General features: G+C 41.1%; 1 protein-coding gene across 1 annotated transcript in view; it reads left to right on the top strand.

The window, feature by feature from the left end:
- Nucleotides 1-14,561, top strand: part of LOC132306170 (protein-tyrosine sulfotransferase) — a 31,756-nt gene that overhangs the window by 13,298 nt on the left and 3,897 nt on the right. Inside the window, exons 7-11 of the mRNA XM_059803449.1 lie at nt 2,380-2,484; nt 2,598-2,745; nt 6,199-6,248; nt 6,348-6,413; nt 6,517-6,636. Coding sequence (XP_059659432.1) covers nt 2,380-2,484; nt 2,598-2,745; nt 6,199-6,248; nt 6,348-6,413; nt 6,517-6,636 — 489 coding nt within the window. The remainder of the gene's footprint in view (nt 1-2,379; nt 2,485-2,597; nt 2,746-6,198; nt 6,249-6,347; nt 6,414-6,516; nt 6,637-14,561) is intronic.

The raw sequence follows: 14,561 nt of genomic DNA, 5'->3' as shown, positions 1-14,561 counted from the left end.
TCCGGTTATCTCCTATCACCGGAAATTGGAAAAAGTCTATTTTACCCCTCATAAAAAGGGTGCCACTTCACAATAAAAATGCCACCGTTTCCTTCAGCTACTTAAATGAAATTCTTCATTCTCTTTCTTTCTTTTTAACGAGAAATTATTGCCCAACTCCTCCAATTTAATCTTCTGATCCTCAGCACCATAACCATTGAGAGAATTATTTGCGCAATCGAGGGAAGAAGGTAGAGATCGAGAAGAGTTACCTTAGTCAGGCGACGAGTAATTGTGACTATCCAAAACAGCAGAACCACAATTGCCTGAACCCTGAGACGATGCAGGCCCAAAAATTTGGTCGTTGCGAATTTCAGAGTCGGGTGAGGGGTAATCCAAAACCCTAGCAGCGGCGATGGCAGCATTCAAGCACTTATTGTTTGATTCATGCAAAGATTCGCGATTGAATCCACCTGATTCCGGTGATGGAACGTTCAAGAACCTAGAAACATCGGAGCAGTGATCCTGAGAAAATCCTGACGACGGAGAATTAGAAAGATTGAAGGTGGGATCGGTAGAAATTGGATGGCCAGGATTGAGGGTAGCGGAGTGATTATTGGAACCCTAGGAAAGGCGTGGCCGGAAAGGGTGGAGATATCCGGCGGTGACCTGGTATATCCCATGGACGGCGACCGTCCTCCACAGCTTGCTGGGTCGCTACAGTAGCGACCCCATCCTCCAATATGTAGCAACCCAAAGGTCGCTACCATCCACGGTGAGAACCAGGTCACAAAAACGACCTGGTCATATTCTTTCACGGTGACACAAAAATCGCTGTGGTGTTCCGATCAAGGCTGTCGCCGAAGTTCATGGTGTAGACGTCATTCTCAGTTTGGTGTAGAGATGAAGCTCTGCCTTTTGGTCTTCAATGGAGATAGAGAAGAGAGAAAATTGGGTGAAGAGGAATTAGGGATAAGGGTTGAATGGTCATTTAATTTAAATGTGGTACTCAGGGACTCAATTTAATGGCCAAAAAATTTGCCGGTGGTCGAATTGGGTAAATTGCCACCAAACCCCTAAGTTGAGGGGGGTTAAATGCAACTTTAGAAATTCAAGGGGGTTTTGTGCTCATTGAGGTATAATTGAGGGGGGTTTGTTGCACTTTACCCTTAACTTTATTAACAATGAATAATAATGAAAGTGCCTTTTTTTTCAAAGAAATATCGAATTGATGAGAATATAAGAAAGATGAGAGTCCTGATCACCATTGGTATTGTTAGAATATTCCCACCCATAGTGGTGGATATATTTCTTAGCAGTTAAAATGCTTAAATGAATAACATGTCATCCAAAAAAAAAAAAAAATAGAGATTAAATGAATAAAGGAAGTTCTAGTATTTGATCTTTTTGTTCCATTTTTGGAACAAATTTGTTGATAAATACCACGATGTTTAGAGAATTGGAATGTTAGTGGAGGTGGTGAATTGGAGGATAAGTTTCATAAGTAGTTATGGTCATTTGTATATAAAAGAATTGGAGAGGGAGTTTTTAACAATCGTTCCTTGTCACGGCATTTGGCTAGTCCAATAAAAGGATAGGGATACATTGGTTAATAACACTTTTCGGGTGTAAGGGGTGAACGAAGCCCTCTCACATTGACGGTGCCCTGTAATAAAATAATGGGTACTTGTAAACCTAACATGATAAGCATACAGGTATTCTTCTCATTCACAATTTTGCAATGATAAACTTGTTCAGGTTGTGTTCAATATTCTGCAATTTAAAAATGAGATGTATACTATGGTGTTGAAAAGTCACTTAGGGAGGTCTTTTCAAATTCAGTCTTATATTAATTTAGAGGTAACTAAGGGTTAACCAAAGCCTCTCACATCGACAGTTCTCAGTAATAAAATAATGGGTCCTTTTAACCTAACACGTTAAGCATACAGGTTATTCTCATTCACAATTTGCAATGATAAACATGTTTAAGTTGTGATCAATATTCTGCAATTTAATAATGAGATATATACTATGGTGTTGAAAGGTCACTTAGGGAGGTCTCTTTAAATTCAGTATTTATTAATTTAGGGATAACTTGAATGGTTGTCTTGTTGTCTCTCAGTATACTAAGGACATTTATTGGCTGATTTACATACTAATAATTATAATTAAAAATCATAATTGATAAAGAAGTGTATAAAAAAATAATATGAAAATGTATATAAAAAATAAAATGGCTTACACTTTCAATAGTAGTATAGATTGCTGAAGTAGTCCAGTGCAGATTTGACATGGGTTTGATATGAATCATTGATTTTTGAAATTCTCTTATAATTTTTCTCATTGTCTGCGGAATTAACTTTAAAGTTTCAACTTCTGGCTAATTGTTTTTATAAATAGGTTGCAGGACTGACAAACAACTCTTATCTAGCTGAATCACATGAAGTGCGTCACTGTGTACTGCAGTATCGGACTCTTGGTGAATATGTGCTTGAAGTCGCAAAAGTAATGACATTAGATTCCCTAATAATGAGAAATATTGTGATAATGTTGTTTCTCCGATATACCGATTTTCTCCTTATTGATGCAATCATAATAGATCCTTGTAAACCTTGCAGAAGAGGTTGGATGATATGTTGTATGTTGGGCTAACAGAGGACCACAGAGAATCTGCTACAATGTTCGCAAATGTAGTTGGTGCACAAGTGATTTCTCAATTGATAGCGTCCAACTCTAGCATGGAGCTTGCAGCTTATAACAAATCGGGTCAGTAATGCAAAATACTCTGTTGGTCAGACATGCACTTTAGTGGCAAAAACTTACATAATATAGTTAATAAAATCATATAATTCATTCATTATGTGGAGAATGGAAAGTTCTAACCAGTTATTTTCCAGAAATGGTGGGGTGGAAAGCATAATCTTGAGGACTATTGGGTTAATTTCAATTATCACTATAAAAGGGAAAAATGCTCTTGTTTTTCATTTTAAACTTAGATGTCCGTTTTACTAGAAGAAAAGTTAGAAATACTGAAATAATTTTTTGGGGAGTCGGATTGTTGGTTCTGGGTTCCTAACTCGCAGGGTCGTTTCGAGGTTAGGTCCTTTTTCAGGTGCCTTTCGATTGTACCCGGAGACCCTTTCCCCTGGAAGTCTATTTGGCGTTCTAAGGCTCCCCTCAAGGTCGCCTTTTTTGCTTGGACTTCCGTCCTGGGTAAGATTTTAACCCATGATAATTTGAGGAGGAGGAATCAGGTGGTGGTCAATCATTGTTATATGTGTTTGCGTGATGAGGAGACAGTTGATCACCTCCTTTTACATTGCAGCATGGCCAGAGACTGTTGGGATTTGATGCTTGGATTATTTGGGGTCCATTGGGCTATGCCTTGTTCCTATAGAGGGTTGATTGAGGCTTGGAGAGGCGTCTCCGTTGGGGCTCTCATTTAGGATGCTTGGAGGGCTACGTCTCTTTGTATTTGGTGGTGTATTTGGCTCGAGAGAAATAGGAGATATTTTGATGGAAAAAAGAAGTTTGTTTCTATGCTTAAGTTCACTATTATTTCTACTCTTTTTTGTTGGGTGTCAGGGAGAGATTATAGATCTACGGAGGAGATTATTGTTTTTTTGGCCTCTTTGAAGGTCTAAGGCGCCCTTTGGCCCTTTTGTTTCTTTGGGCTCCGCTCCCCTTTTGAGCATTTTTAATAAAATCTTATCAAAAAAAAAAATTTTACTGGCGTGCTTGTCCTGGTTATAGTGATGGAGCCAAGAATTTACTCAAGTGGGGGCAACTTTGGCAATAATAATAGAATTGTGAAGTAAAATAACAAATACAAAAGCTTAAATATTGGTTGATAGTATTTCCATCTAGTACATTTGCAATTATCTTGATGAAGTTTCATGTGTTTGAAAGTGTTGGAGGATAATTCATTTCTTGAAAAAGGGGATTAGGTTCTGCGTTCTAACTTAGTGTTGAGAAATCAACTATAAGAGGCTTTTTGAACCCTTCCTTTTAGTGTTTCGTTCTTGGAGGGAGATTGAGAGTGTCAAGAAAAAGCATGGTAATTGGGAGAGAACTTGGAGTATGGAGAGCTGCAGAGTTGAGAGAGAAAAAGAGTTAGAGAAGCCTTCTGTGAAAAAAAAAAAAGAAAAAGAAAAAGAAAAAAGAACAAAAAGAAAAAAAGAAAATGCAACTAGAATAAAAAGGTTTTTGAGAATTTTGAAGGGGGCACTGTTTGAACTACGAGAGATACAAGAGTTCTATATACATAATCAAAATAAAGAAAATTTGAGTTGGGTTATCTTCCTCCATTGAACACTTAGCTTCATCCCTGCCTCGGTTGTTAATATGTAGAACGGATTTGGTATGGGAAATGGTTAGAACGGCTTTGGAGATTTGGGGTGGAAAGGTCTTAAGCTTTGGAGGAGGGTTACCTGCAGCAAGTTCGGCTAGGGTAGAGGAGTGTGGTGTTCTCTTGAGGTGAGATCTCCGGCAGGGGGTGGGGGTTTGGAAAGTCATCAGGAAGGGCTAGGATGAGTTTTCCAAACATATTCAGTTCAGGGTTAGGAGTGGGAATTATGCCAACTTCTGGGGAGATGTGTGGTGTGGGAATTGTCTGCTAGCATCTACCTTTCAGAGACTCTCTAGGATTGCTGTGGACAAGGAGGTTATGGTGGTCCACTGCTATCGCCTTGATGTGTGGTGTGGGAATTGTCTGCTGGCATCTACCTTTCTGAGACTCTCTAGGATTGCTGTGGACAAGGAGATTATGGTGGTCCACTGCTATCGCCTTCATAGTGGGAGGTTTATTTGGGATGTTCGGTTTGGGAGGTCCTTTCAGGTTTGGGAATTGGGAGATATTTGCAAGCTCTTGGGCTATTTTATAGCCAGGAGGTGGCTGGAGTGGGTCCTGACAAGTGGCGGTTGTTGGCCTCTAGTCAGGGGACATTATCAGTGTGTTTCTTGCTATAGGAGTTTGGTGGACACTCGTGGGCCTTCATTCCCTTGGAAGGCAATGTGGCGCACTAAGGCCCCCTTGAAGGTGGCCTTGCAGGGCAGCTCTGGAGAAAATATTGACGATTGATATTCTTGCAGGCAGGGACGGAACCAGGATGGAAGGTAAGGGCAAAAATAAATTTTGGGAGGCAATATTGCATTTTTTTAGTAATTTTAGGGGTGGGGGGAGGATGTAATATTTCATGGGTATATTACTGAAAATGAACAAATTATAAGGGTAGATTACTAAAAAAAAAAAAAAATTCAGTGGGGCCAATTGCCCTCACTGACTTCAATGTAGATGCGTCCCTTCTTGCAGGTGGCTGTATAGTGAGGTGACAAGTCTGGGATGCTTGGAGGGCGGCGCCCCTTTGTGTTGGGTGGGTCTTTAGTGGGAGTGGAACCTTTGTTGTTTTGATGGAGCTGAGGGTCTGATATGTGTGCTCAAATTCTCTATTCTTAATTCCTTATTCATTTAGGTACAGGGTTGGTAGTGTAAAACTTTGAAGGATATGGTTGATTTTGTGGATACGTTGAGAGTATAGAGGGGGGATTGTCGGCCCTTTGTTTTTGAGTGGGATTCGCTCCCTTTTGATTGCTCTTAATGAAATCTTACACACACGTGTGTGTGTGTGTGTGTGTGTGTAATAATAATAATAAAATTATTTATGCATCAGTCATTTATTTTCAACCAGCTGTAGATCAGTCATTTTTATTCAGCCTGATATATAATTGCATTTGACGTCGTGTTGAAAGGCAAGAGTAACTGTTTGGCTTCTCTGCTTCTCTTTGATGGCTTCATTTGGCTGGTCTTCCCCTTCAATGCCATCAACAATTTTGGATTATATTTGCTTCTGTTCCATTGGAAATGTTTACATGGCTTGTGCGTGTACACCCACACCCACATATATAGGTTGTAAATTTCTGATCTTCAAATTTTCAGTTTTTGAAATTTTGAAGTTCGCAAATTGCTCACCTACAATGTCAGCAATTGTGTTAGAAATTTTTTTCTTCTCTTCTATTGCAACTGTATCGTTTTGTATATGTACATATATAATTTTGGGAATTGGAAAATTTTTCAAATTTGCCGGTATATATTAATAAAATTTGTGGTTAATCAATTTCCATTAAAGTTTATTTATATAAACATGTAAATCAATTTCCGTTTATATGAAATCACTTGCATTACATTAAAGTTTTCTAAAAAATGCTCTACTCATATTGCAGAACAAAGCTCTTCGTTTCCAGATTCCGAGTCTGATACTAATGATCATCTGGTAAAAATTGGTAACTTCTTGTTATACAATAAAATGAAATCCTTGGTATTCAAACCAAGTTGCATTATTAATGCTTCATTTTTCCTGAGGACATTACAGAGTACTAGCTCAGGCCCAAAGGCAGAGAAAATGCCTTCAAATGAAAGTGAAGGAACAAATGGAAATGTATGCCCGCTTAGTGCTGTAAATCTGACCTTATATATCATTATTGTGATTTTATCATTTCCTTCGGAAAAAGTGACTGAGATCCCCTCTACTACCACATCAGATGACCGTGGAAAAACTTATGGAAGCTTATGGGACATGTATTTCTACCTTACGAAAGGCCCAATCACAACGGCGTACATCTTCTTTGAAGAGAATCTCCCCAACAAACTTTACGAAGGAGGTATGCTATAGGACTATCCGAGTATTCTATTTCACCTTCATCATCGTGTGTGTTTGCACTTTGCTCCTTCTATTGATCATTGTTTGTCTTTGCACTTGTATTCCTCTTGATCTTCTTCAGTTTAAAACATGTTAATTTGGCTAAAGAGGTGGTAATCTTGTATGGGTTAATAATATGGAGATAGCAACTCTTACTATGAAATGATTTTCGCCCTTAGATGAAGATTTGATGGAGGAAATATGAAGGTACCTGAGGCAAATGATTTGTGAATATTTGGTCCATGATTCGTTTCCCTTTCTTGAGTAGAGTGGGAGAGGGTTCTGTAGAGGTCCTTAATTGCTATTTGGTCCAAAGACCCCAAACCAACGAGACCAATATGTGAAGTTTGTTTCAATTGTTTGGCAAAAGAAAACAACACAACTCCCGAAAATGTAATCATTAAGTCTGTCAAATCACGAGATTAAGGTGATCCAGAATTCCATAAAACAAGGATCATACCCCTAAGTGAATGCGAAGTGTTTATGCTTTGGTTTTAGTAAATTTGTCTTGCATTTGCCTGGATGATCACACCTATAGTTCCTGTTTGTAATTTGGAAACCAGAAGGCAAGTATTTCTTGGTAAGACTTGCATAGATACCGGTCATATGCTAAGTCTTCAACTTTATTGTGCATATTACCACCCTAAATTACTAGTTCTGTAGATGACCTTTTTATATAAATATGAACAGAATGCATTCAAATTCCCGAATTATGTAGAAAGAGAAGTGCTCAAATGAATTCAAGGACACCCGAAATGGCATAACCAAATGAGGAGAAAGACTTTCCCGTGTCCCTTATCTGGTTAGTCCAACCAGGCAAACAAGTCTCCATGTTATTTCTTTGTAATTATTTGTGTGTGTTTGTCTTTGTGTGTGTGTCCCAACCACCACCCCACCCCCACCCCCCCCCCCCCCCCCCCCCCCCCCCCCCCCCCGCGTTTCTATTTTTGGGTGTGGGGAGGTGATACAAAATGCTGGTCAACCAACGTGCTGCATTATAAATTTTGGGAGTCATTCGTTGTAAGATATACGTAGGTTTTTTATATAAATATTCTGAGTTATGCACAAAACCGGTTTTAAGGATGGTAGCAGGATTCGATTTTGGGAGGAGACGTGTGGTCAATTGTTGTTAAGAGGAGGAGACATGAGGAAAATCTTAAGAGGAGGAGACATGTTGTGGTCAATTGTTGTTGCATGTGTTTGAGAAATGAGGAAACAAGTGATCATCTTCTTTTGCATTGCCCAGTTGCTTGGGACTGTTGGACTTTGATGTTGACTTTGTTTGGGGTTCAGTGGGCTATGCCCAGGTCTTCCAGAGGTTGTATAGTGGGGGCCCAAGCTCACGACTTCTGGAGGGTTACGCCTTTTTGTGTTTGGTGGTGCTTATGGCTCGAAAGAAATAAGCGATCTTTTGAAGGAAAGGAGACCCCTATTGGCGAGCTGAAATTCTCCATTATTAATACTCTTTTTTGTTGGGTTCTTGGGACAAATTGTAAATCCATGGATGAGATTGTTGATTTTGTGGACTCTTTGAGAGTTTAAAGGCCCTATTAGGGCTTGTTGTTTTGTGGGATGCGTTCCCCTTTTGAACGTTTTTCAATACATATGTACTTGTCAAAAAAGAGAATGAAACACAAAACTGTATACAATTAAAAATTTGAAGTGTCAAGGAGACAGTTATACACTCATCATATGTAACATTAAAGAGTAGAGGTTAGAGAATAAATTGAACTAGTGTCATCTCATTAAATTTTAGATCACAAATTCACAGATGTAGTTGAAAACTGTTTATATCCAACTTTCTCTCGTTTATTATGAACTATCTAAAAGAAACCAACTAAGTCCGCTATGAAAGAGTACCATATGTGGGGATCATCTCCTCCTTTTGTGCTTTCCAGCCATTTTTTATGTCAACCAGGAAAACCAAAAGCTATTATGTGGGCGACCATCTAAAGTCCATCTTTAATGGTCAAGCATTCCAAGCATTCATATATCACCTCAGAGCTCACATCCAATGGGTTCTTTTAACATGTAAGAAAGCATGAAGAAAAGAACATAAAAACAGATTCATGACATTGTAAAGTGAGATTTTAGATCTTGCAATATAGGCAAAGAAAGGCCTTAGAACTCCCAAATTTAACAAATGGAATGTTTTATAAACACTGATGGAATTGTAAAGAGAGAAATTTCTTGTTTCAATGCCAAGTGTATTTGAAAACGTTCAACCTTTCTCTTAATTAAAGGGGAATAAATAAAAATAAAAAAGTCTACTAATTTTAAGTTGTTTTCCAAGTTGGCTTAGTCGAGTAGGTTCATGTGGTAATATAACATGCATTGCATTCTCATTTGTGATACAATGGGATATTACATATTTGAAATCAGCAATGTGTACACTTTCTTTCGAACCACAGAATCTTTTTTACAAGGGCTCTCTCTCTCTCTCTCTCTCTCTTTCTTGATAAATAAAATGTATTAGAAAGCGTTTAAAAGGGGAACACATCCCAAGAGATATACAAGAAACCAAACAAAAGCCCTATGGACCCAAAGAACCCAAAAAGTCCACAATCTCAATATATAATTTCTCCCCATCACCTAACTAAAAAGAGAACTAATAATAACAAATTTTAGCGCCCCAATAGAGGTTTCCTCCCCATCAAAAGATCTTTTGTTTCGCTCTTTCTAGATGCTCCACCAAACACAAAGGGGGGTCACCCTCCAACAGACACGAGCTTGGCCCCCACCCTTTGGCCCCTCCAAATGTCAATCAATTCCCTTGAAGACCGAGGCATAACCCAATGGATGCCAAAAAGATCAAAAATAAAACTCCAGGAATCGTAAGTCATAGGACAATGCAAAAGAAGGTGATCCACAGACACTCTATCATTCTTATACATACAACACCAGTTGACTGTGATCTGTCTTTTCTTTCTCAAATTGTTCAGAGTCAGAATCTTACCTAAAGCCGCAGTCCAAACAAAAAATGCCACCCTGAGAGGAGCCTTCGAATGCCAAACCGTCTTCCACGGAAAACTGGAGCCATGAAAACTGGCAAGACAAAGGAATAAAGAATGGACATCAAACCGCCCCTGAGGACAAGGCATCCAAACCAAGGAGTCAGACCCTCTGCCATTCACATGTTGTCTATGCAAAAGATCCAAAAGGCCAAGGACATCCTCAAGTTCCCAATCCTGGAAAGAACGCCGAAAACGCACATCCCACGTAAGCCTTCTGTTATCAAGCCGATAACAGTCCACTACCATAGCATGTCTAACCGCGGCAATCCTAAAAAGTCTTGGAAACAACCGAGACAAAGGGCAATCCCCACACCAATAATCCTCCCAGAACCGAACATACCGAACATCCCTGGTCCCTGCCCTCCCGAACTTTGAACCTAATATGGTTAGACAATTAGTCCCAACCCTTGCGAATAAATTTCCACTCCCACGCCAGCAACAGATCTAATCGGCCTGGATGACCTCTTCTCTCCTGAGTCTCCTCCCCAAAGCGACACGCTATAACCCTCCTCCATAAGCGATGTCTCTCATTACCAAATCTCCATGACCACTTCCCAAGAAACACCCTATTAAAGGGGATCATCCTCCTAAGACCTAAGACCATGACTGCCCATTTGAAACGTCCTGCAAACATGTTCCCACCTGACAAGATGATACTTGAACTACTCACCCCTTCCATCCTAAAGAAAATTCCGTTGGAGATTCTCCAGTCTCTCAGCAACAGTGCACGGAATCTGAAAGAGGGATAGGAAGTATGTTGGGAGACTAGACAAGGTGCTTTTTATCAAAGTGACTTTCCCACCCTTCGAAAGATAATCCTTCTTCCATTTGGCCAATCTATTCTCGAAACGTTGAATCACTGAATCCCAAACATCCACCATCCTGGCTGAAGCACCCAAAGGAAAACCCAGATAAGTAATCGGAAAGGAACTCATCCCACATCCTAGAACCGTCATAAGCGAAGTCACCTCCGAAACCTCCCCCACAGGGACAAGCACACTTTTACCCATTTTAACTTTCAACCCTGACACAGCCTGAAAGCAGACCAGTACGCATCTTAAATATCGGAGTTGGGACTCATCCGCGTCACAGAAAACCAAAGTATCGTTCGCAAAAAGTAAATGAGAGATATCCATCTGCTGCCCTAAATCTGAGCCCATCCTGAATCCCCTGATAAAACCCAACTCCATTGCTCTCCTCATCAATCTGCTAAGGGCCTCCATAACAATAAGAAAGAAGAAAGGAGAAAGGGGATACCCTTGTCTCAACCCTTGAGAGCTTCCAAAAAAGCCGGATGGGGACCCATTCACCAGAATAGAGAATTTAACAGAAGAAATACAAGTCTCGATCCACTTCCTCCATCTCTCCCCAAAATCCATCCTCCCCAACAAATATAACAAGAAACTCCAATTAACATGAGCGTAACTTTCTCAATATCGAGCTTGCACAGAACTCCTGGAAAATCGCTCCTTAACCTAAAATCCACATATTCGTTGCCAATAAGAACGGAATCCAGAATTTTCCTTCCCCCAACAAATGCATTTTGAGACTCTGAGATGACACTGTCTAGAACCTCCCTCAATCTCAAGGCGAGAACTTTAGCAATAAGCTTATAAATGCAACCCAATAAACTTATTGATCTAAAGTCCATAACATCGGACACAACTCCTTTCTTAGGAATGAGAGCAATGAAAGATGCATTCAACGACTTTTCGAACCTCCCATTAGAATGGAACTCAAAAAAGGTACCGATCACCTCATATCTCATCGCCTCCCAGCTTTCTAACAAAAATCTCATAGTAAATCCATTCGGACCCAGAGGCTTATCATTGTTGCAACTCTTCAGTTCCCTCAATACTTCCTCCTCCGAAAAAGGATATTCCAAGCCATCCCTAATAATCGAAGAAATAGAGTCAAAGTGAAGGCCATCAAGATGAGGTCTCCACTGTAACGGCTCAAAGTAGAGCCTCTGGTAAAAAGAAGCAATCCCCCTATGCACCTCCTCCTCCGTACACAACTCCACTCCGTCCACATGAATCCTCCCAATGTGATTGCCCCTTCTATGGGCATTGGCAAGTCTGTGAAAAAACTTCGTATTACAGTCTCCTTCCTTAAGCCAAAGAGCTTGGGATTTTTGGCGCTACGAAATCTCCTCCATTACAACAATCTCTGCAACCTCCGCCTGATAACCTGCTCTCTTATCCCGCTGGGAGTTAATGATACCACCCCCCCTCTTCCAACTGAGCAATCCCCGGATCTCAGCAAAAGCCCTGTTCTTTCTCCACTCCAAGTTCCCAAAGACCTCCTTATTCCATCTTTTAAACTCTGTCTTAAGAAAGCAAAGCTTCCCAGCCAAAATGAAACTCTTGAGTACCCTCCACTGAGGCTTCCTCCCACTAACCCTGCACCTTTCCTTGAAATCATCCATTCTCAGCCACATGTTCTCAAATCTGAAAGGAGTGCACCGAGGCCTCAAACCTCCACAGTCCAAAACCAACGGAATATGATCAAAAGTCACCCTAGCCAAAGCAGCCTAAACCACATCTGAGAACTTCTCCTTCCACTCACCAGAGATCAAGAATCTATCCAAGCGTGAGAAAGTGGGCGAGTCCCTCCCGCTGGACCACGTAAAAGCAGTGCCCTCTAAAGGAAGATCAATAAGATGATGACCATCAATGAACTCCAAAAACTAAAACATAGCCAAAGACCATATACCGCTTGTAGACCTCTCAGAAGACGACCTAACCACGTTGAAGTCCCCGACAACACACCAAGGAAGAACCACGTCTCTTTCACAGCACCAAGCTCATCCCACAGCACCCCTCTCATTATCCTCCATCGGCCTATTAACACCCGACAATGCCCAATTAAAACCATCCTCCTCCATCACCAAGGCACACGAGATGAAGAATCTCCCTCTCCGCACCTCCACCCTTGCCATCCATCTCCTATCCCACATGATAAGAATACCTCGAGAGGCCTGTAGCATCCAACACCTCCTATTCAACAAACCTATAGCCTTAAAGACTCATAACCGCCCTATCCGTCATCACAAAAATCTTCGTTTCTTGCAAACAAACCACATTTTCTCATTGCCAACTTCACAACCTTCCTCTTGTCCAGGTCATTGAGGCCCCGGACATTCCACGAAATAAGTCGTAGCTTTATGAGGAAACAGTATCCAGCACCCCTCCATCACCCCCCTACCCCTCTCCAACACCCCTCCGACGTTAGTATCATAATTAACGTCATAGAAAAGATTTCTCAATTCCCTCTCCCCTTTCCAAAGGGGTGCATTCCTCTTTCTACGACCCCCCTTCCTAGACTTCTTCATCTCCCCTTCTCTCCCCTCCACCATTGCGTAAAGGATTGCCAATGCGTGGTTCCAATTACTATTGAAGGAAACCGCCAAATGTGCACTAACAACATCAATATGATCATTCACCCACTCCTTTCCTTCATCAACACAATCCTGTCTAACACCATCAGTCACCACACTTTCTGGTCTCACCACAGTCAAGGGTTCAACCACCCCTAAATTTGGATGTCCCTCCTCGGCCCACACAATCATATCCAAAGCCCCACACTGTTTATCCCACAACACCTCTCCTACCCCATCCTCCATCTCCTCCTCCCCTACACACGACATCCAATCAACAACACTGTCCTCCCCACCTTCCAATCCGTCAACCTGAAGAAGAAGGATTAGAAGGAGGAGCAGAAAGAGAGCTCCGAAAGTGGGAAGTAGGATACATGCCAGGTTCGAGGTCTCTGTCCTTGCAAGCCACCCATTTCTGTTTTTGCTTTTTGGTCCATCTTTTGCCAGGGTGTTTTATCCTAAATGAATTCCTTTGATAATCCGGCTTATTCGACGAGTCACAGTCCTCTGAAACATCACTGCAACTTCTGTTGAGCAACGGACCAAAGCTCGCTCTCACTCTCTCTCTCTCTAAGGATGTTTGGTGGCAGATTACCGTAGTGGTGTTGTCTCATTGATGAGGCATGGTTTGGGTGTGAGATTCGGATAAAGTTACAACATGCGGGAGGTAGATGTCGTGGAGCTGTTTCAGGCGTTATATTATTCGACAAGAGGGGAGGACAAGGTGAGATGGGGCCCTTCCAAGTCTGGCAGATTTGAGGTTAAGGGGTTGTTGATTGGGACTTCATACAGCTGCTTTGTTTGGAGCTGTTTCACGCATCATATAAATTGCATGGTTCGAGAAGAGTGGAGGATGACATGAGATGGGTTCCTTCCAAGTCTGGTAGATTTTAGGTTATGGAGTGCTGATTGGGGCTTCATGGAGTTGCTTTATTTGGAAAGGTAATGAGCCTCTAAGGTTCCCTTCTAGGTGAGATTCTTTTTATAGACAGCAGCTTGATGAAAAATTCTTACGATTGATAACTTAAAAAAGAAAGGAAGGATCTTACTAAATAGAGTTCTACGTGTAGAGGCATGGGAATCGATGAACCATCATCTTGTTCAATGTGGTGACTAAGGAGATGTGGTCCTTGATGTTGACTGTTGATTCAGGATTTCTTGGGACTACCCCAACACAGTGGCAGAATTATTATTTTTTTTTGGTTTGTGAAGTGGTTAAATCAGGAGGTTGATGAAGAAAGGAAATGTTAACCCCTTCACTTGATGTGGTGAATTTTGGGAGGGAATTGGTGTTTTCTCAAAGGGGTAGAGAGCCCACTCCATAGTTTGATGGACACTTTTTGGGGGTTCTATGCTGGTAGCAGACTGGGAAGGTGAAGCCTTCTCTTGTAAATTTCTTGGGGTTTGTTAGAAAGTTCGGTCTTGTTGTACTGGATAGGGGATTTCGGGATCTTGTTGCCTTTTGTGTATGTTCCAGCTTTTCTGGACTTCGTG

This window comes from Cornus florida, unplaced genomic scaffold (genome assembly GCF_030987335.1).
Source record: "Cornus florida cultivar Cherokee Brave unplaced genomic scaffold, ASM3098733v1 CherokeeBrave_3.0.0_Hap2_Chr05, whole genome shotgun sequence".
NCBI lineage: Eukaryota > Viridiplantae > Streptophyta > Magnoliopsida > Cornales > Cornaceae > Cornus > Cornus florida.
This window is presented reverse-complemented; position numbering and strand designations above follow the sequence as displayed.